At 46.6% G+C, this 23,054-nt stretch overlaps 2 protein-coding genes across 2 annotated transcripts; one reads left to right on the top strand and one right to left on the bottom strand.

Moving 5' to 3' along the window:
* Positions 1-15,890: 15,890 nt before the first annotated feature.
* On the top strand, positions 15,891-18,459 carry LOC123407053. Its single transcript, XM_045100089.1, has 3 exons — positions 15,891-17,107; positions 17,209-17,394; positions 17,469-18,459. Exons 1-3 carry the CDS (start codon positions 15,950-15,952, stop codon positions 18,387-18,389), a joined length of 2,265 nt encoding a protein of 754 aa, XP_044956024.1. The 5' UTR covers positions 15,891-15,949; the 3' UTR covers positions 18,390-18,459.
* Positions 18,460-19,141: 682 nt separating this feature from the next.
* LOC123407391 (BAG family molecular chaperone regulator 7) lies at positions 19,142-22,213 on the bottom strand. Its single transcript, XM_045100515.1, has 3 exons — positions 21,200-22,213; positions 20,567-20,842; positions 19,142-19,610 (listed from the first exon to the last, which is right to left on the bottom strand). The coding sequence occupies exons 1-3, from the start codon at positions 22,196-22,198 to the stop codon at positions 19,398-19,400; spliced, it is 1,488 nt and encodes a 495-aa protein (XP_044956450.1). The 5' UTR covers positions 22,199-22,213; the 3' UTR covers positions 19,142-19,397.
* Between the last annotated feature and the right edge of the window lie 841 nt (positions 22,214-23,054).

The raw sequence follows: 23,054 nt of genomic DNA, 5'->3' as shown, positions 1-23,054 counted from the left end.
AACAAGTGCAGCAATAACTAAATGGTTCACAACTCGAAATAGTTCACAACTAAAGTAAATAGTTCAGCTCGACAAGTGCAACACCAACTCCAAATCACTTGGGGCCTCGTCCCCTCTTGGATGCTAGCTTCTTCCTTCTCGCAACCACAAATTGCTCCGGGTCATCCGACTCATCGTCATCGTCATCCTCAACCTCATCGTCCATGCTTCTCATCCTTGACAAATGAGAGCCCCCGGCCACCGGATTCTTTCCTTTCGCATAATCATCCGGTGAGTAGCGCTTAAATTCCTTCCTGGGCTTCAACATGTAAGCGGAGCGTTGGAAAGCCTTCAACGTCATGTCGTCCGCAGCCTAATACATATGAAGGTTGAAAGTTCAAATTTGAAGGTTCAAAGCTGAAGGTTGAAAGTGCAAATTGTATGGCTATGTCATACCTGAGGAGTGTCAACATCATCATCCTGAGTATTTCTTTGGGTATTAGCCGCCGAGGTAATGTCACCATCATCCATACGAGCGCCCGAAGAAGCTGAATCGTCAAGAGTATTTCTTTCGGATGAACCGGATCTCGAAGGTGAAACATATTCAGGGTCACGGCAACCTAAAATGTTGGATAGGCGCCGTAACTTCTTGCCCTGTTCCTGTTAGATTCAAATATAAATGACATATATTAGGTAACCTATAATGTTGCATTCGTGGGAAAAATAATAATAATGACACAACACCTTTATGAATAGACGAAGTGCAGATTCTCCCTTTTGTCCTCCAGGTGTGTTATCTAGGATATCTTCGGACTCATCAGCTTGTTTCTTGACCTCTTTGCGCTATGATCACAAGACAATGACAACAAATAAGTGCAAGTGTATAGGTCCACTAGAATTCATAATTTTCATAGGGGAGCACACTTACCACAAAGTTCAGGACAGGGGCGAAGGAAGTTTGGTACCCTTCGCGAATCAACTTGCTGTAACCGCCTTGGGCAAGTGCATCGTACTCAGTGGGTTCTTCCAATATGTCCTCCTCGTAAGCCGGCGGACAAATCTCGACACGAGTACTCTCCTGAAACCATCTTAGGTAGTTGTTGAACGCAAGAGCACAATGCTGGCGGTACTGGGTTCGTTGTATGCTCGAAGTTGCCTGTACACTTTGCTCGAACATAAGGACATAGCTCTTATGATGCTTTTCCCAATCCTTGATTTTTCGCTGCCTCCTCCTATCCAACCTGCTTTGAACAAAACACATCAGTAGCTCGCTCAACACTAAGAACAAAACTAATCACTAATTATTTTTTGTTACCTGTGAAGCTGTGTGTCCGTGTCCACCCACTCCGGCGGGTGTGGCTGAAAGTAACCAAATTGATGCATCACACGATGCGGGAGATGAAACTCAACCGCCCAATTGCATATTAGGGGATAACGCATTAGCCAAAGATGTCTTTCCTCCACGCATAGTGGATTCAGCTGGAACGTGTGTGCATCACCAAAGTTTGTCCCGACACCATATGGCTCCCATTCAACCTACAACACAAGATTAATACCACAATTCATTTCACTCACAACATAGAAGCTGGAAGTCAACTCTGAAACCATCTTACCTGCTCGGGGGTAAGCGAATCCATCTCGTTGGTGTATTGCTTGTACAATAGGTTCACTTCGCTTGCCACCTCCGATACCAAGTCCCACTTGTAAGCCCATGTAGGTTGCCGTACAGGGTTGCCGTGGTCATCCCAGGTATTCCACTGTGAGCTTTTAGGGCGTCCAACAAGTAGGCATTCCCAGCTCCATACTGAAAATAGGAGCATACAACCACCAACTCCACCGTCCTTTGTCGTCCTGCGACAAGCATCGTCCAACTACAAGTAACAACAAACATGCATCAGTTTAGCAGAAAAAGATAACAGAGAGTACTTAATACTAACAATTTATTACCTGCCGATACAAGTAAGCCAGTGCGGCCGAGCCCCAGCTGAACTTGTTGTCCAAAACAGTCAACGCCTTCAGCCACATCCATGGAGCATTGTTGCCTGTGCCGTCCGCAAAGATAGTCCTAGAGATGACGTACCACATGTAGACGCGAGCATACCTCTGGATCACCTCGTCATCTGCGTCCTCAGGACAATGAGCAAAGTTGGCGACAATCCAAGTGAAAGTGGCGCCGGCAGGGACTCTATCTTTCTTCCCTCCATCTTCCACCTCCGGCTCCTGCGGCGACATACCAATAAGAGCCTCCATTTGATGCCGCCATCTCTCAGAATCAGTGCTCATACATAGTGGCTTCCCCTCGATTGGAAGAGCGGTGATCATGGAAACATCTTGAAGAGTAACCGTCATCTCTTCGGTCCGGAGATGAAAACTATGTGTCTCCGGCCTCCAACGATCAATGAGTGTTGTGGCTGCCGCAGCGTTTAGATTGGGAGTTGACCGACTCACAAGTTGCACGAATGGAAGGAGTCCCGTCATCTCGATGTACGGGGTGTATCGCTCATCGTAATGCATTACAGAGGATGCCCCATGAGACCGGATCTTCAAGGGCGTAAGAAATCCTCAGATCTGAAGGAGATGGGGGAGGGGATTAGGGAGGGAATGAGAGCCAGCCGCTGCCGCAATGGAAGTTTCTGTTTGAATGAGGGAGGGGGTGGGGAGGGGGTGGGGAGGGGGCTGGGCCGTGGCTGTATAAGCCCATGTGTGGCGCCTAAGCGTCAGGCGCCACACATTACAATGTGTGACGCCTGAGGCTTAGGCGTCACACTGCCTGGGGGTGGCCCCCTCCCTGCCACGTGGTCGGGGGTGTGGCGCCGAACACCTAGGCGTCACACAGTACAGTGTGGCGCCTAGGTGTCGGACGCCACACAAAAGGGTCAGGGCGGTGAATTTTTTCCCCCGCGGGGTCAATGCGTGAGTTCTTTCGCCTCAGGGGTCATTTTTGTCAATTTTGCCGCCGTCCCTCCTTATGTGATTGCATGGTACAGTATGGTACCAGACAACAAGCACGTGGACAGACGTTCAGCACGCCATCTTCTCCACTATTCTCTCCCGATGGCTGTTCTGTTCAGAGCCATGCATGCAGGCCCGTCTTAGGCCTTCCGTAATGCATTGTCTCTTAGCGCGGTATCCTAGGTAGTATACGATCGTTAGATACAACCATCCTAATGTATTGTATGTTAAGTGTCGTATCTTAGTAAGCATGTATTTAATGATTTTTACCTCATACTAATATGTGATTGGTCTAACAAGTTATTTTGCCTATGATACCGTGCAAGAGCCGTATCCTAAATAAGATACAACAACCTCCTCTTTCCTCAATAAATATAGTGCCACGTCAGCATTTTGCTTATGATATTGTGCCAAGATACTACCATTACGGAAGGCCTTATCGTGGAGCTCACTCACTTAGAGGTTCGTGCATGCATTCATTTCAACCTCAGCCTCGTGGAACACGGGAAAGTATCAGATGTCAATCATTCTTGCTTTCATACCATACCTTACATGATACCATGATACCAACATCCAAAATTCAAATTTAGACATGTAAAAAAATGAAAAATAATAATGGATGTTCACAATACATTTGTCGACAACCCTAAAAAATTCAGATCGAAGTTCGAATTACACAGAGAGAAACGAAAAAGACAAACTCAGATGTGAACAATGTCATTCATGCATTTTGTCTCCTTTTGACACTATTCATGAGAGATTTGTTCTTTTTTATTTCTTTTTGTATATTTCGAATTTCGATCTGAATTTTTTAAGGATTGTCGACATATGCATTACGATCATCCATGATTATTTTCAGAATTTTGTGACATGTTTAAATTCTAATTTTGGAAGTTGGTATCATGATATCATGTTAAGATTTGTATCACCTGAGGTTTTCCCCGTCGAACATCGTACCTGGGCAACCAGATTTCTACGTCATGAATGAATCCATGGCTGGTCCCGACTCAGATTAGATCTCGCTCGTCAAGACTTCTCATCTTCTGGACCCCTCCCTCCCTACGCATCTATTGCTAGGTCCATAGTTAAATTCGAAAACAGTAAGTAGGTCAAGTGTAAATTTGATTGCCCTGGTGAAAAGGAGATTTTGATTGCAACAAAGAAATATATCAATTGAGTACACACAATTTGACTTTAGCCATCCCTACAAGTGTTGGAGACGCTTTGCTACGCCGTTGGCGTTGTTAGTTTTTCATAATTCTTTTACTCCATATATTTCAAAATATACTGTGTATTAGTTTTTTAAAGAGTTAAACATCTATAAATTTGATCAAAATCATAAAGAAATATATCAATATCCATAATACCAAGTCGGTATCATTAGATTCATCACAAAATTAACTTGACCTTGACCGAACTAAAAGAAATTTGCCTTTCAAAAAACTAACACACCTTATATTTTGGTACCAGATGAATATTAGGTTTCGCTAGGGGAGGGGGGGGGGGGTAGGGCATGATTTGTTTTTATTTATAATGCGGTATTTTGGTAGTCCTTTCGTGACGTGATTCTGTGTTATCTATTAATCAACCAATATTTATGTGGAAAAATATATGCGCTAATGACTGCATGTACCATATTGATGTTACAGTGTCACATGTGTACGCTTCTTCTTCTCGGTGGTGAAAGAGTGCGGAAAATTGATATGCTTTTATAGGCCGATTATTGTCGATTTATTTGAAAAATCAATGACACGGCCAAAATATGAACCAAATTCGAAATTGTATGCCCCAATCGTATGGGAGAGCTCCAAATTTGGGGAGGATAGTGAATTAGAAGAACTGAATGAGAAAGCTCCTTGAAAAATTACTGACCCGGTCAAAGTCGAATGGCCCAATCTCAAATTGAAGAACTTAATTGATTGTGAGGGCAAAACTAGAGATCATAGTTTATCAAAGGAATTGAATGAGAGAGCTCCTTCAGAAATTGTTGATCCAGTCAAAAATCTAGTGATTCAAATTCAAATTAAAGACCTCAATTGATTGTGAAACCTTTAAAATTAGAAAGCATAGTGCAATAGTGTCATTAATAGATGTGTGCACACGACATGGTTGTTATAAAAATGTACAAAGGGAAATTTAGAGACCGAGACACAAATAGGAACTAAAATAAAAATGCCTGAATAGTTTTGACATTCAAGATGTTTAGGTGTTCGAGGCGCACGCGATATTTTGTGTTTTGAAGTTTACTATTCATCACGGGTGCGATGCACCAATGCCCATGTTGATGGTTCACAGTGAAAACATCCGATTCCAATTCACCATTCAGATGAGTTAAGTCACGAGTACTGTATTTCGCTTACTAAACTGCATACTCAACTCGACAAAAGAGATCAGATCAAGCTCGGCAAAATTTATATTATACTCCCTCTGTTCGGAAATATTTGTCGGAAAGTATATGAACTAGTTTACATGACGCGCATGAATGGCTCTCAGCAGCACCCATTCTGCAGATTATGTGTGTGGTTGATTGCCATCCGGTTCGTGCCTAAAGTAGTGATTTCTCAGATCCGGAATGTGAAAAATTGCAAATAGTAGAACTGTCGATGGACTCTCATATATACATGGCGCCAATTAATTGTTGTGCTCTTTCTATTGGAACTAGTAGTATATAATGTGTGGACTCTCATATATCCACAGTTAATTGTATTTGGCAAACTTTTAATTGTAAAGGGCCATCTGCACCTAAAAGTGCTATTGTTTACTCTTTTATATCCGATTTTGCTTGTGAATGTATCAAACTATGCATTTTGTAGGTTTTTTTTGCTTAATAAGATGGTTTTGTGGCTAGGGATAATCCTCGTTTTTGAAGAAAGAAACCTAAAGTGCTATTGATTGCTGTTTTGAACTACAACCACCCAAGATTTTGGGCGATTGTTGTGTGTACAATGATCAAAGCTGGAGCATGAATGACATGTTACTGCCTAAGTATCACTAGTACTCCCTTCATCCATATATACGGGACCTAATACGAATGTAGATGTTACTTTGACCATATGTTAGATTAATAATATATCACATGCATGTTACACCAAACATACCATCAATTTTGTGAGAAAAGGGAGTTTCCAATAATATATTTTGTATACCATACATCTTATATAGGAGTATTAGTTTTCTTACCAATGTTCAAATGCAGCCTCAAAAATAGGTATTAGGCCCTATCTATATATTTGTTGATAACCTTGGATCTGACAAGACAAGTGGTTGCCTCCTTGGTCCTGTTTGGATCCATGGTCTAGAGTTAGTTTGAGCTAGTTTGAGTTCAACTAGCCCTAAAGTATCCAAACATAAAGGTTAGATTAGAGCTAGTTTCATCTAACCCACCCAGAAAAACTATCCCACCCAAGAGGTGCTAATTGGAGCTAGTTCTCATGGGGTTCATTAAAATATATTTTTCTCTCTCTCTCCTACCAGCTAATTGGAGCTAGTACTCATGGGGTCCATTAAAAAATTATTTTTCTCTTTTCATAAAATACATCTATTATCAATCTAACCTTTTCATCCAAACACCTCTTTAGCTAGAATTAGTTTAGGATTAGTCATGAGCTAAAAACTAACTCTAATAGAGTATCCAGGACCCTTGAGGAGAAACAAGTGGAGCATAACACTGTAGCGTACCAACAGCGCATGTGATATGATGTGATGTGATGTATGCATTCTCGATTTTCCAGGACACCACCAGCACATGTGATGTGATCCACGCGTCTGTCTTGTAGTAGCGTCCTGCACTGAAGCTGTAGCAAAAGGGGTCCGCGGAAACGCGGCCGTGTGCATGCTTTAACTTGGATTTTCCTACACATGTTTTCCGCTGATAATGACAACAGTTATTATACTTGACCCCTGTCCCCGCACACGATCGAGTACGTTCTAGAATGTACAGTACTACTCTGTTCTTTAGGGCACGTAGAGCATTATTTTATGTAGAGTAATTTGGTACTCTCCCTTCCTATACTGAAATATAAGACCTTTTAGATCACTAAAATCAGTGACGGACAGATTTTCACATTGTCTACATATGATAGAAAAAATAAAAAATATATATTTTTATAAAGAATCACACTGTTGGACCTGCCATGTTCAGCTGCATCTGCCACTCACTAAAACGATCAAAAAATCACAGAGACAAGGGAGATTACAGTTTCTGGAGGCCCTCTTAGATTTAGGAGGTCTATCATTGTGGTGCGATAAATTTTACTGCGACGAACAGTGGCAGTATAGACGCAGCGTACGGCGGTTGCATGACGTGTCTTGATGGATGGCAGATGGTAATCAATAATTCAAAGTGGAATCACGCACGCACAGCTACCACATTGATATGAATGCCCATGCCTTGCACTGTTGCACATAGTGAGAGGACAATTATATTGTACCCGATCCGACTCAGCATGACTCGGCAGGTCTTATCTTCTATCCAACTCTCTCTTTCTTTCCCTCTTTGTCCCTTTTTATACGGCGTTTCTCTCTTTCTTCCATTGTAACCATGAGAGAATTGTGGCCATGGCATGTTTTTCTTTTTTCATTTATCTCAAACCTTATGAAACGACATGTCATGAAGCTATCTCCGTTTGATATATATTTTTTTAAACGAAACTGTAATTTCTAAAGAAGAGCGGTTCTAAACAAGCTCTAACAATTATGAAACGAGACTGAGCTAGCCTACCTCGTTTACTAGTTGTTCTCGTATTTCGCGTATTTGGAGTCATACTTTGTTTAAGTATAACTATAACTAATAAAAAACTAGACATGCCCTTCTAATGAGTTGTCATTTCAATTAATTTTATAATAATGAAAAGTGTCAGGTGTTTCACTGTTTAGGTCCAATCTACAGATGACTTTGAGACTTGCCATGCAGCTGATTAGAACATCTTTAGTCATGACTTGCAAATTCTAACCCTTCAATGTTTACAGATGCGTCCAGTCAGTAACTGAATGTATCCTTATTCGTTCATTCGCATAGTCATATTTTTATTTTCTTCTTCATATGTGTGCTCATTTGCACGTGATTGATGAAAAGTGAGAGAGAGAAAAAAATAATGAATAAAGAAAATAAAAAGATGATCCGACGTGGGATCACGTTCTATGTGGAGGACTGATCGGACGCGTCCGTGAACGCACATATCCTCCTCATATTTTAGATGGATATATGAGGGTTCGGGAACAGGCCGGAAATATACATATGATACGAGGGCGTCCGGTTGAGTCGCTTTTTCCCTTCTGTTTTCCATCTGTTCATTGATCGGGCGTGTCCGTGGATGTTTGTCCGGTCACTGACCGACGCGTCCGCGGACGTATGAGGGGTCATTTGAGGGTCCGACTGTAGATGTTCTTAGAACATCTCTAGCAGACCTCGTATAATGCCCCGATCCATAAAATAACCGTCAAAATACGGGTCGGCGTGGAAAATGCTACCCCACCGTACCCCACAAACTCGTTCGATCCGTAATTTTTTTTTTTGCGGGGCGCGATAAAAGTTGTACCTCAACCTTCAGATTCATGGGGTGGGAGGCCGACCCGAGCTCGCCACTATCCGCAACGAGATTTGACGCGAGGGAAATTTCCGTGTGACCGTTCCCCGCCCCCCTCCTCGACAGCCATTGCCCCGTCACCGCGCGCTCTGGACCATCTTTTCCACCATTCTTTGTCGTCATGGAAGCCTCCCAGCCGTCCCACGTCAATGTGGAGGTCGCGCACGTGCAATCCCCTCCGGCGGATCTCATCGCCAGCCATGTCGTCGGCGCCTCCGCCGTCGCCCAAGGCACCAACGCACTTGCCGGCAAGTGGCAGGGCAACGTTGTCGTATAGGGCGGCAATCCGGCTGGCCCCATAGAAAAGGCACGCGCGCCGGGCGTCGTCGCTGCTGTACTATCTGATTGGCCACCGGCGGAGAAGATTACCAAGGTTTCGGGCGTTGAGCGAAAGAAGGTTCCTACGAAAAGGTTGGCGCCTTCGTCCACTCCCTCCGTCCCGGCAAGAGGTTCCCCGACGATGCCTTTCAATGGCACTTCTTCCACCACAAGCGAGGTGTTTGATGAAATGGCGCCCGGACAGACCCCGTACAACCGATTCATACAAGAACATATTCTGTGGATGCCTTTTTTACAAATCCATTTTGTGGGATTTGACTTTATCCGCGTTCGTGACAGTCCACGAAACCGTTTTTAATAAATGGTAAATGAGTTTTACGGTCGGCTTTATACAGGACGCGTGCCCTTAATATTCATGCGCCAGCACATGCACCTACAATGCCCATGTCGATGGACCGGCACAGCTGGTCACTACGTGCCACGGCAGGACCATATAACTGTGCAATATATAGTAGCTTTTTGGGGGCATGCGCTTGGTTTGATAGATAGATAACGATGGTGCACATGCATGGACGTGAGTGCAGTGCAGATATCTTGTACAATATACACCGATTGGTTTGATAGATACTCCTAGATATATCATCGTACTATTTGGCATCTCCTAGATATATCATCGTACTATTTGGCATCACGTCCTCGTGGTACCCGTGGTTGTCGATCGTGACCACCATTATTGTGTACGTACATACACCGAGATGTACACATGTTTGTTTGTTTGTTTGTTCACGGCCATGCATGCATGCATGAATGCCGTCCCGTCGTGACCCACCATTATGCATGTTTGGCATCACGTCCTCGTGGTCACCGCATTGAACAATGTGGTCACATCCAGCTCCAAAAAATGCCCATCAGATCCAGCACCACTCTTAAACTTGCATCTGTTGAATATGCTTGACTTATAATACTCCCTCCGTTCCTAAATATAAGACCTTTTAGAGATTACACTATAAAGTACATGCGGATGTACATAGACATATTTTAGAGTATAGATTCACTCATTTGCTCCGTATGTAGTCTTTTAATGAAATTCCTAAAAGGTTTTATATTTTGGAACGGAGGGAGTAATTGTTAAAATTTGTCCACAACTAAAATTAAGAAAAAACTAAAATTTTATTTGATCAAGTAGTCTAATAATCCCACCCCCTAGACATACTTCGCATCCTATAGGTGGGCTCTCCCGCCACCGCAATCGTCGGCATGGACCACGGTGGAGGTGGGCCCCAATGTCGAAGGCACCCGGGATCGGCAGTTCGCAGCGACTTCAAGGGTGTTTGTTTCCAAGAGACTTATTAGTTTAGGGACTTAAAAAAGTCCCTATAAGTCCCACCTAAACCAAACACAATGGATTTATTGGGACTTATTGTGGCGATTTGGGACTTAGGCCCTGTTTGTTTCATAAGTCTTTGTATTTTTTTAAGTCCCAACTTATAAGTCATAAGTCTCTACCTGTTTGTTTACAGGGACTTATAAGTCCCGAAGCCCTACCTGTTTGTTTACAGGGACTTATAAGTCCATGCTACACCTAATAATACACTTGTTCACATGGATCGTCATCAGCCAATGCGTACGGCACACAGGATAAGCATCGCTGCAACGAGGCTCAGAAGAGGGCCTGTCCGGCGATTGGAGGCACCGCTGCAACGAACCGAGGCAGAACGAACCGAGGCAGAACGAACCGAGGGGGGCGGCGACGGGGCGGCGAACCGAGGCAGAACGAACTGAGGTGGGGCGGCGACGGGGCGAGAGGCGGGGCGGCGGCGGCGGCGATTGGACCGAGAGGCGGGGCGGCGTGCGGGGAACGAGCCTGGAGCGACGCTGGGTAGGTCCGGCCCGGGATAAGTCCCAATAAGCTCCTCCCTGAGAGTCTTATTTGATAAGTCCCAAATCACCACAATAAGTCTCAATAAGTCCCTTGTGTTTGGTTTAGGTGGGACTTATAGGGACTTTTTTAAGTCCTTAAACCAATAATTCCCTGAAAACAAACACCCTCTTATTAAATAAGACTCTCAGGGAGGAGCTTATTGGGACTTATCCCGGGCTGGACCTACCCCGCGTCGCTCCAGGCTCGGTCCAAGCACACCGCCCCGCCTCTCGGTCCAATCGCCGCCTCTCGCCCCGTCGCCGCCCCGTCGCCGCCCCGCCTCTCGCCCCCTCGCAGCCCCGTCGCCGCCCCGCCTCTCGCCCCGTCGCCGCCCCGTCCCGTTCGTTCCGTCGCCCCGTTTCTGCTTCGGTTCGTCGCCCCGTCGCCGCCCCGTCCCGTTAGTTCGTCACCCCTTTTCTGCCTCGTTGCAGCGGTGCTTATCATGTGTGCCGTACGCTTTGGCTGATGGCGATCCATGTTGACTGCAGGTTATGTGAACAAGTGTATTATTAGGTGCAACATGGACTTATAAGTCCCTGTAAACAAACGGGTAGAGACTTATGACTTATAAGTTGGGACTTAAAAAAATCATAGGACTTATGAAACAAACAGGGCCTTCGTATTGGGATGGCTGGGGCGCTCACATCGGAGGCAGCGGCCAGTGTGGCCTCACTGTTCAGGCAACAGCCGGGGACAGCTTCTCCAGCTCATTGCCTTCGGTGGAGGCGGATCTTGGTGGGCAGCAACGACCGACCATGGGACTGGCCTCCTGCCTAGATCCGTCGTTTGTAGCCTTTGATCAATGGCAGTGCGGTTGGGAGGCATGTACGGAGCTGATCTGCATGACTCGGTCATGATCCAGCAGGTTGGGAGGCTAGATAGAGAGGAGGGCGGCGTGGGGGCTCTTGCCTCTGTCCTATTATTGGTGGTTTGGCTCTAGTTCTCTTCTTCCCTCAAGTCATCTTTTTGCCGGATGTCAACCTCTTCAATCTAACCGCTGACGAGGTCAGATCTTCCCCATTGAATATATACATGGATTAGTGTATGTAGCCCCTAGATATCTTGATCAGAAAGACCCTGGTCTCTCGCGCTCTTATTATCAGCTGTCATGGTTTTAAGTGGGCACGACGTGAAGCTTCAGTTTCTTATCGATGTCACGGGACACGTCTAAGTCAAGATTCCTAAGGCATTGCTAGAGGTGGAGAAAATCATGGCGGCTACGATTGGAGGTATTGAGGCTTTGGCGAAAGGGTGTACTAAATGCGATGAAGATAATGTGCAAGGTGTTTGGTGTCTTGCAACAGCGGCCTCGGCAAGTGAGGGCCGCAACACTAGACAACTGCATCTTTGGTGGTGCTGCTCGAGTACCGAGACTTGGTTTTCAAGGTGATACCCAAGGCCATGCCTTTATTGGTTGTATGTGGCAATGTTTTTGTTGAAGGCATTGTTTTGGATGAAATCTGACTTTCTTCAGCATGAAAATCCAAGATCTTTAATCGGACAACGGCAACGCTTGTGCATTATTTCCTTCTTGGAGGTGTTTTCTTTTTTTTGGAGAACCTCTTTTGTAATTTGGGTGTTGTTTCGGTGGTGGTTAGAGTGATGCTGCTGCTAGTGATTGATCACCATGGCGGGGTCCATTGTTCTTTTTTCTTTATATTTTTTGGTTGTGTGTATCCTTGATGCATTCGGAGGTTTTGTTGGTACAGAGGCCGGGCGTAACTGGTATCTTTGCAATATTAATATATCCTCTTTGCCAAAAATATTATCTAATCTCAAGTCAACATTCTTAAAGACCAAAGGTACCAAAAAATGCATGAAAATGTATTCATCATGAATATTGATTTGGCAATGTGGTTGATGATATTTTCCTATGGGTCAAACCTAATATATATTTTCCACCGACACCACATCTCTCATTGCGGCCCCGGGCCTAATGCGGCCCAAAACGAGATCAACGACACTTTTTCCTAATACCACGGTCAAATTGGTGAATGAACCCAAATTGAGTAAAGGAATCGCAAGGAAGCCCCTCCCTTGGCGAAAAGTACCCGAACTCCAAGGAAACGAAAGAGAGAAATTCATAGCCATTTGTAACCGCCACATTGCAAGTCTATGATTCTGTTTTTTCTCTTGTACATCTGATTTTTTTGGCAAATATGAAATAGTGTCTTGGTAAACTTTTTGAAAAAAAATCTCATACATCGTAACTTTTTCGCAAGTATGTAATGGTCACATGTCTAAATGTTCTGGAGTTTGTTCTCAAAAATCATGTCAATTTTATTTTCTTTCTCTGTTTACGCAATCATATTTTACATCATGCCAATTTTCTAATCATAGAATGCAACTATAGACACATCATGGGAACCACACACATCATGGCAATTTTTTACATTAATTTCCACAAATCATGGCTATTGCACACACAAAATATTGCTCACATGCCAAATTTTAGGATTTGTTTTTCTAAAATCATGGAAACTTCATAATATTTGTTTTGCATAAATCATGGAAATCTTTTTTGTTGTTTGTTATCTATATACAAATCCTAGATATATGGCATATTTTTTACAAATCCTAGTTATAAGCTAAAATTATTATCTGCAATATGGGAACTATCTAGTTCTTTTGAAAGATCATTGCATCTTTTTATTTTTATGTATTACATATATCATGGCTAATTGACTATCTACAACATGGAAATTTTATTATGCACAACATGCCAACTCTCCCCCCCCCCCCGCCCCCCAAGTTCTTTTTAAATATCATGGTGACTTTTTATTTTATGTATTGCATACATCATTGCAAATTTACTTTCTGCACCATGGGAAATACTACCTACAACTGGCAACTCTCTCCCCTAGCTCTTTTTATAGATCATTGCAACTTTTTATTTTTGTTTTGCGTGTATGAAACCTTTTTGAAAGCATGCATGTGGTATTTTTGCCCCGTGGCAATACCCAGGCTAGCCAGTCCACACTTTTTCACACATATTTGCACATGGTACACATATCTAGGGGTGTGGCAATTTTGTATTACTTTTCAGAATGATAACATGGGGCGGTGAGTGTAACTGTTCAAAAAATATAATGGCAACATTTTGTTTTAACTAGGAAATTTATGAATCTTCTATTAAAATTGTTCGAGATGGCAATTTAGGGGATCCATGGAAATGTTTGCATGTTGGCCTGTCAAATCTATGTTCCTTTTGTCTTTCTGTTGTTTATTCGTTTTGCGACGGCAATTTTAGGCATCTTCTTCCTGCTAAATTCATGCATTTTTTTATTTTCCATGATCACAAAAATATTAAGTTTGATATTTTTTATTGTAAAAGGGACCTAGTTGGGCCTAGCCCATTCCATGATTTTCCTTCTCACACGTATGTGGGTGATGATGGGTGCTGGTGGGAGCATCTGAAATCCTGGGCCAGCTATGTTTTGTAGAAACACCTCTAGGAGTGGGCGATTGTGTTTGTTCATTTGTGGCTCCTCGTGAGGGGAGCGTACGCTCCCAATTAGAATCCAAAAATGTAAATCTTTTATAAAATAGACAAATGAATTGAGAGAGAAAAAGAATTACGATGCTTTTACAAATATACGGTCCCTGTTCGGTTTTCATTATAGAAATGCCAGCTTTCACAAGAAAAAGTAAAAAGGAAAAACCACATCAAGTATCGGCCTGGGACAAAGAACACGGTTCTCTCAGGTAGACGCTAAAATTCAAAGACTTTCTAGACATAACCCTAAGATCGCAGTCGTTACCACATACAGTACTAAGCTTAAGATAATTATTTTAAGACGGAGGGAGTACTATTTATTATTACAGTTTTAAGATAGCACAAGAGATATTACTGTTTGCAAGAGTGTGTTTTTTCAAACCCGGGTGCATTTGTATTCATGAGGAACAGTACAAAATGCAAATAAAATCAAAGATTTGTGGCTTCAATTATGACTAAATGCAAACTATAATCAACACCAATCTTTTACCATATATGTACCACTCAAGGGATTTATTAGTTTGCTCGTCATTGTATTAATAATGAAGCATTAGTCATCCACAGTACACATTGGAACTTGGGTATAGGCACACCCGAATTTAAATAAAAAATAAAAATACTAGTCAAAATTGTCCATTAAAAAAAATGATCCGAACAAGCATTGTCTAGTGTATTACTCACATGTAAAGTTGCGCGATAAAATGACTTCCATGGTATTCTGAATGAATAAAAAAGAAAACCGACAATGTATTAAGCTTACTATTTACGCAATTTATAGTTCTATTTTTTTTTCCAACGATACCACACACGCTATCTTGTCCCGAAACTTTACACGTGAGTAATACACTAGACAATGCTTGTTCAAACAAGTTTCACATTTTTAATTTCTTCTACTATTTTTTATATTTTTGCCTAATCGGGGGCGCCCAGCCCACGTTCCAAAAGTACGCACCGCGTTAGTCATTGAGTATAAAGATAGAAATGATGCAAGAAACAATGATGTTACGATGCATCCTCGCGGAGTGACTGAGAAAGTTTTGGCTTATGTTGACTTTATTATGCAAAATTGTGGTAGGACTGTAATTGTTTCAAGGCGTGATACCCCAGTATCTCCTGATAAATGGGTTTCGTCGCCGGCGATGCAGTGACAGTTAACGTGAATGCTACATTCGACAAGGAATCTCGACGGATGGGAATTGGTGTGGAGATGAGGAACCCTGTCGAAGATTGTTTGTTGGCTTGCCGTGAACATGTCGGCGAGGTTACCGTCTCGAAATTAGCTGAAGCACTGGCGTTACGACATATGGTGGTCCGTCGGAAAGGATTTTCATGTGATGTTTTCCCGTCCGTTATCCGGGAAATTAATGCTTTGACGGTTGATCATTACTGATATCAAGGAGTTGGCGTAGATCATCTCGACTATTCGTTTTAGTTGTGCAAGTCGTTTGTCGAACGTTGAGGCACATATTCTAGCTAGATCTTGAGTCCTTTAGTAATTTTATTTTTCATATAAACTTGGTAAGATTGTATCCGAGTGGCACTCTCTCTTAGTTATTCTCGATCAATAAAGCGCGATATTTCTGATAAAAACCGGATAGAAATTATCAGTAGATATAAGTTTATTTTCATTGAAGCTATTGAATTCTTGTTTGCGTGTCATTATAAATCAAGCATCTTCCGGTGCGAGCAAAGGGCAAACCAACACAAGCTCGTTTCATTCTTGCGCGCCGGCCAGCCATGGGGGGTGACGACAGCGGCCGTGGCAGCATCGCCTTCTTCGGGACCTACCGCCCGCCGGTGCCACTAGACATCTACTCCTGCCCGGCCGACCCGCCGCCGTCCTCGCGGGAGGACGAGCGGCACCTCACCGACGGCGTTTCGTACAACCAGAACGGCCGGGCCATCCCGGCGGCCGCGCTCAAGGAGCTCCTCACGTTCCTGGGCAAGAAGAACCCTGCGCTCGCCGCCGAGTGCGGCGCCACGCCGGACGACGCCGAGAAGGGCCGCGTCGCCGGCCTCGTCTTCGTCTCCGAGAGGGACAAGGGGCTCGAGACGCTGCACGTGGCCCTTGTGCGCCCCAACGGCGAAGGTGCGGTGAAGGTGCTGAGCCTCGGCGACGTCTACGGCGCCGACACCTTCGGCGGCACGCGGCTGGAGGACAGCGGATGCGTCGCCGGCGGCTTCAAGGTGGGCGCTCGCGCCGTCGGCCACTCGCTCGTATACGTCTCCACCAAGGAGCCGGTGACGAAGCGCCGCACGCCGTGGACCGTGGTGTACCGGACCAACCTCGCCGACGGCAAGACCGAGCGCCTCACCCCGCCAGGCCAGTACGACGTGAGCCCCGCCGTGTCGCCGTCGGGCAAGATGGTGGCGGTGGCCAACTTCCGAGGGAACAAGTGGACGGGCGAGATCGAGCGCCTCAACACCGACATCGCCGTCATGAACGTGGACAAGACGGCGCAGGGCGGCCTGCGCCGCAAGGTCCTCATCCGGGACGGAGGCTGGCCGACGTGGGGCAGCGACAACGTCATCTTCTTCCACCGTGGGACCGGGGAGTCCCCCACGAACTGGGCCGTCTTCCGGTACGACATCGCCACCAAGGCCACCGTCCGGGTGACGCCGGAGGCCATTGACGCCATGACTCCGGCAGCCATCAGCGAGAGCAGGGTGGCCGTGGCCACCATCCGCCAAAAGTCTAGGCAGGCCGCCATGACCACGCCGCGAGAAGAGGCGCAGTACCGTCACATCGAGATCTTCGACGTCGCCTCGCCGGACCGGCCCGTGCAGATCAGCCAGAAAATCAGACCCAAGGGCGATCACTACAACCCTTTCGTCGCCGACGCCGGGAGCCGCATCGGCTACCATCGCGTCAGAACCGATGATCTCGTCATTGGGGTATGTGTCTTCGATCCCTTCTACTAATTCAATAGTGTTAGATCTAGATGATGGCCATATGAAGATTGCTTACCGATGGATGTGGCATGACATGAATGTAGAACAATCTTTCTGCCCCTACCAAGAGCTTCGACAAGATGCACTCCCCACACACAGACGTGGGATTGTTCAGAGTGTCGGGTGTGTTCCCAACCATTTCCAAGGATGGCGCCAAGCTTGCCTTCGTCGACAATGAGTTCAAGGCTGTATGGCTTGCCGATACCCAAGGCTTGCGCGTCGTCTACGAGGTACACTATTTATCTACCATTAATTGTCCCCAAAGAAAGAATTTAGCAATTCTTACTCAAGCAAAAACTTGCAGAAGCGGGGCTCCAACGCCGTCTTCTCGACGGCGTGGAACCAGAACCCCGACAAGGACACGCTGTACGTGTGCGTGGGTCCGTCCTTCTCCGCCGCCAAGCCGCTGGAGATCTACGCCATCTCCAACGCGTCGGGGCCGTCCGCCGGCCGGAAGGTGCAGCGCCTCACCGACGGCAACTTCAACAACGCCTTCCCGTCCAGCAACCCGCAGGGGGACAAGTTTGTTTTCCGGTCGACGAGGGACGGCGGCAAGGAAAAGTTCCACAAGAACCTCTACATCATGGAGGACGCCGAGGTCGGGGAGTTCAGCGAAGGTACGGTGACGCGGCTCACCGACGGGCCGTGGACCGACACCCACTGCAGCTGGTCGCCCAGGGGGGACTGGGTCGTCTTCTCCTCCACGCGAGAGATGCCGCCCAGCGCGCCGGAGATGGCCTTCCTCGACGCCGGCTACTTCGCCGTCTACCTGGTGAAGGTCAGCGACCCCACGGCGGTGGTGCGGGTGGTGCAGAGCTCGGCGACCCTCGCGGGGCACGTCAACCACCCCATCTTCAGCCCTGACATGAGGAGCATCGTCTTCGCGTCCGACCTCGCCGCCGTCTCCAACGAGCCCATCTCCATGCCCGTCTTCCTCCACTCCGTCAGGCCCTACGGAGACATCCTCTCCGTCGACCTCCGCGACTCGGAGGACATCGCCAAGAACAAGGACATCCAGGAGTTCCACCGCATCACCCACAGCCGCTACGAGTACTCCACCCCGACGTGGACCAAGTTCGCCACCGACGACCCCAACGAGCAGTGGAACATGCTCGCCGCCAAGGGCAGCGCCACCTTCCGGCCGGCGTGCCCCTACATGTACCCGGACGGAGGAGAGGGGTGGCACATGGCCGGCCACCTCACCATCCCAAAGAGATGCTGCTAGCTTTCTTCAAAATTTTCCATTCCATAATTCCGCTTAACTGCGCAGTTGAATAAAGTGTGTTTTTATGTTTCGTGTTATTTGTATGCGGTCTCCTTGTTAAGATGCAATAATCCAATAAAATAAAAGATGGCAAAGAAGCTGAACTTCCATGAAACTCAAAACATGAGGGCGGCAGACACCAGAGAAGCTGATAATCAAATTATCTTCTACTCGTAGTTCAACAACAGCATACACATTACAATTAAGTCCAAATCAAATGATACAATACAGATCATGATGTTTTAGACCAGCGAAATGCATTTAATATTTTATATACTCCTATGCCCCTGATTATTGGTCCCATCCCTCTAAACTTGCATTTATAAAATCTCTGGCTTCTCGCGTGCATAACTCGTTTATCCAATGCCATAAACATACTGTTCTTCAGATATTATCACATATTACAACCGTCACATATTAGTTGTGCTCAAATGGATGACCTAGCACTGAATTATGTCTTAGATACATCCATTTTGACGGCAACTAATATGAGACATAGGGAGTACATAATAAGATATTTGTAGTATCCACAATTTATACATATGTTCAGTACTTCCTCTGATTCAAATTAGTTGATGTTGCTTTACTACAACTTATGTATCGGAGGGAGTTCGCCTATATTTCTGGTTGTACAAGAAAACAAGCTAGGCACGTCCAGCACTAAACTAAACTTCCATGGAAATCAACCATGAGGACAGCAGTGAAGCTGGTTGTTAAAGCACCAAACTCTTCCCCTGGTAGTTCAACAACAACATACAGTACAACAAATCCAAAGCAAATGGTACCGGTACGGATCATACATTACATGCTACGACATCCTGAATAATGGTGCACGACAAGTTCAATCCTTCTCAAATCTCAAAGGTACTGGAAATCTAAGATGAACCGGACCATTCACAGACAAAGCGGCGCTACAAGCTCCATCAATCGGGCATGGTACCAGCCACTAAACTAGGCGCGCGGCGGTGCCTACTGCTTGCCCTTGCCAGTGTTGATGACTCTGACAGCATTGTTCACGCCTGCAGTTTTCTCATTCGGGATCGCCCCGCCCTCTGGAAGATCAAACTTGCGGCGGCTGAACGACCTCTGCTTCCCTGGTGGCTGCGGGTCCACGATCTCGAGCATGCCCTCGAGTTCCTCCAGCATAGATTTCTTCGCTGTCCTCACCATGAAGTCAGGTCCCTGCAAGGAGAGAGAACAAGATTAATGGCCAAGGACTAGGGTTACTGAAAGGTAACACAGGGATAGGAAGCAACCCATAAAGGGCAAGTGTGCCAAGCAACGTTAGTTTTGATGGCTATTTCGAGTTCGTAAAACAATTAAAATTATGAAGATAACATCTAATGAATATGCATGTAGATGGGAGAAGCAATTTGAGTATCATTTAGTTCACAATCTCTTAGAGAAGCAAAGGCAGGATTACAGAAAACCATTCAATTATCACGGGCAAATTCAAAGACTGCACTCTCCTTCAGTATACGCAATAAACAACATGGCCTATGAAATGTACAGGGTATTATTAGTTCAGCTATCATATGCTGAAACAAGAGCTTAAATGCCCAGAGGGCCCTGCAATTGATGCCAGGGGACATCATTCAATAGAACAAATAAAAGGTATACAAGTTTGGATCCAGGCACTGGTTGATCAACAAAAGATTCATTTAACCATATACGTCTAAATTCCTACTGGAAAACATGCAACAGGGCCGAATGTAAGAACATTATCATGCTTGAACCACCGAAGATACCACTAAGAACTAAGATCATACATTACCCATCAATATGATAGTAATCTTTATACTGAGTGGTCGTCAGCCATGCTAGCCTATTTATAAAAAAAAAATGATCGTCCAATATCAATATGTGCTGGCAGGAAGTACATACTTGGTTGAGCACACATACATGCACCCTCATACAAGAACCTATGTTCAATATCATGTTAATCTTTGTCATGTGCTTTTATTTATTTATTTCAACGATGATGCGTCACTAACGGCTAACCAATACCTTGAGAAATTCATGCTTATGTACAAAGTCCTGATAAACCAACCCCAAGTCAACAATGCCATAACTGAATCTCAAACCCACAACACAGCCACGACAATCGTCAATCGTAAACAGGTCATGACGGAGCTCACCTCGAGCGCATCGACGGTGAGGAGCAGGACAATGATCTTCTCAGAGAACCTCTGGCGCTCCTCGTGGTCATGCGAGAGGCGGCGCCTGTAGGAGAGGTTGTAGAACAGGGACCTGAGCTCCTTGAGCTTGGCCTTGGCCACGGCGAGATCACGCAGGCAGCGGAGCACCTGGGAACGGTGGGCGAGGTGCGCCCTGTAGTTCATCTGGATGAGCAGCGCGGCGTCCTGCGGCGACAGCTCCTTGGCCTTCCCCTTGCCGTTCCCCATGGCAAACGCCTGCATCATCAGAACAGAAGGTAAACAAATGTCAGGCGGTCAGTCCACATCTGTATATATGACTCTAGTTCATTGCAAGGAATGAGGGATCCTCAAGGTAATATCATTCAGAGCAGAGCACAATGTATGTATAGCTAGTAGTAGCACAGATCTGGACCATGTACACTAAGCATCCTCTTCAAATAACAATCTTTTTCTGAAATCTAGGGAGACGTACCCCTCGTGGATCTGTCGGACATGTACAGGGAATCAATCACACATTTCGCTCAGATCGGGCCACAGAACCCCAGAAAAATCTCATCTTTTCAGCGTTCCCCTCCCCGTCGTAATGGTAACCAATGGTGGTGAGTAGAGTACCTTGCGGATGGCGTCGCAGCCGGCGGTGTTGTCCTCGGGGATCTCCTCGATGTGGACGGACTTCCTGGCCGGCTTCTTCTCCTCCTTGGCGGCGGCCTTGATCTTCTTGGGCTCCTTCTTCTGCTCCGGCCTGCGGCGCTCCTCCGGGTAGTCGGCATCCTCGTCATCGTCGGAGGCGCTGAAGTCCTCCTCCCAGGTGTAGGCGTGGGACCACGGCTCGAGCGAGCCCTTGCCCTTGATCTCGGTGCCCCACTTGGTCTTGGTCTTGCCTCCGGCGCCGGGCTTGGACTTGGCCTCCCACTTCCACTTGCGGTCGAATCCGTCGTCGTTGGGGGAGGCGAGCTCCGCCTCCCACTTGAGGGACCGGCCCCCGCCGCGGGGCTTCTCCTCGGCCGTCCACTTCACCTTGCGGCCACCCGGGGAGGCGGCGGCGTAGGTGTACTTGCGGCGGGCCGGCTGCGGGGCCGCGGCGCGGGCCGCGAGCTCGAGCGCGGCGACGCGGTCGGTGAGGTCGTGGAGGAGGAAGGCGTGCGGGGTGGGGGCGGGGAAGTGGGGTGGGGGTGGGGTTGGGAGGAAGAAGGGGTCGGCGGGGAGGTAGAGGTCGAGGAGGTCGTCGTGGGGGAAGGCGAAGGGGGATGAGAGTGGAGGTGGGAGGAAGGGGCAGGAGGAGGAGGTGGGCGGCGGTGGGGGGAAGGGGAAGAAGGGGTCGTCGAGCAGGCGCATGAGGTGGCGGTGGGAGGAGCCCATGGCGGCGGGCGGCGGGCGGCGGAGGACGACGGTGGCAGTGGGACGCTGTCCGGATGGAAGACTGGTCAGTGTCAGCTGGGCAGGGGGAGGAGGAGAGGGATCTGATCTGTGGGTGTGGGTGTGGGTGTGGGTGGGGAAGAAAGCGATGGATCGCACGCACATGATTAACTCGCTGACATGATGCCGGGCGGCAAGAAAGCTTTGCTCCGTCCTTGATTCACATGGGACACAGACGCACCACGCCCGCCGCATCTGGGTTTGGGTTTAGCTTTGGACGCTTGCTACCTGCTGCTACCGCTGTCCTCCTCCTCGTGATGGTGCCCCCTGCGTGCACGCCCACTACCCTCTCAGTCCAACTACAGCACACGACCTTAAACGGACGTTCAATTTGTCTGAATTTTATTTATTTATAGATAAAACAATGAAATCGTGTCCGGGTCTTTTACGAAATGCAGTGGCCGCATGTTCAACACACGGACACATCGTGTCTGTCACGGTCAATATACCCATATATTCATATTCATTAATGTTTGCCTTCACGTTGTAAAATTATTTTCCGCAAGCCTTGCGAAGACTGAATAATGCTGCAACACGTTGATATCATTATGAGAACCTGTCATGCCGAAGAAAGAATGATATATCTACAGATCTTGCAAAGTCATCGCTTCTAGTATGACAGTGGACACTTTCACATGTCCCTTGTACTAGCCCTGCCAAGCAAATGGATAATTCTTCTACTCTCAGTACATACAGTCTATGTTGTTAAGCAGGCTTGGAAAGCCTCTATCAGCGTTGATAGCTAACAGCCTTTCTGTATCAGCGGCATTTGGCTCCCTCAACTACTCGGCATTTCTCCAGTTTGAAAAGTGCGGTATTGTCAAAGTAATCGGCATAGAGCATGGCGTGGCCTCTATTTCTCTGTTGCGGTTGAAGGTGGTGGCGGGGGAAGGGGAAGAAGGGGTCGTCGAGCAGGCGCAGGAGGTGGCGGTGGGAGGAGCCCATGGAGGCTGGTGGTGGACGACGGAGGGCGACGGCGGCGGTCTCTGTCAGCTGGACGGGGCAAAGAGGAGTGAGGAGGAGGAGAGTGATATGATCTGGGGCGTGGGTG

The sequence above is a fragment of the Hordeum vulgare genome, chromosome 7H, assembly GCF_904849725.1.
Source record: "Hordeum vulgare subsp. vulgare chromosome 7H, MorexV3_pseudomolecules_assembly, whole genome shotgun sequence".
NCBI classification, from domain to species: Eukaryota; Viridiplantae; Streptophyta; class Magnoliopsida; order Poales; family Poaceae; genus Hordeum; species Hordeum vulgare.
This window is presented reverse-complemented; position numbering and strand designations above follow the sequence as displayed.

Bases quoted from the DNA above. Each gene is read 5' to 3' on its own strand.
- LOC123407053 (XM_045100089.1), top strand. From the start codon at position 15,950: ATGGGGGGTGACGACAGCGGCCGTGGCAGCATCGCCTTCTTCGGGACC. The intron at 17,108-17,208 runs GTATGTGTCTTC...ACATGAATGTAG, and splicing joins CCGATGATCTCGTCATTGGG to AACAATCTTTCTGCCCCTAC. The intron at 17,395-17,468 runs GTACACTATTTA...AAAAACTTGCAG, and splicing joins GCTTGCGCGTCGTCTACGAG to AAGCGGGGCTCCAACGCCGT.
- LOC123407391 (XM_045100515.1), bottom strand. From the start codon at position 22,198: ATGCGGCGGGCGTGGTGCGTCTGTGTCCCATGTGAATCAAGGACGGAG. The intron at 20,843-21,199 runs GTACTCTACTCA...CTGATGATGCAG, and splicing joins GCTGCGACGCCATCCGCAAG to GCGTTTGCCATGGGGAACGG. The intron at 19,611-20,566 runs GTGAGCTCCGTC...CTCTCCTTGCAG, and splicing joins TCACCGTCGATGCGCTCGAG to GGACCTGACTTCATGGTGAG.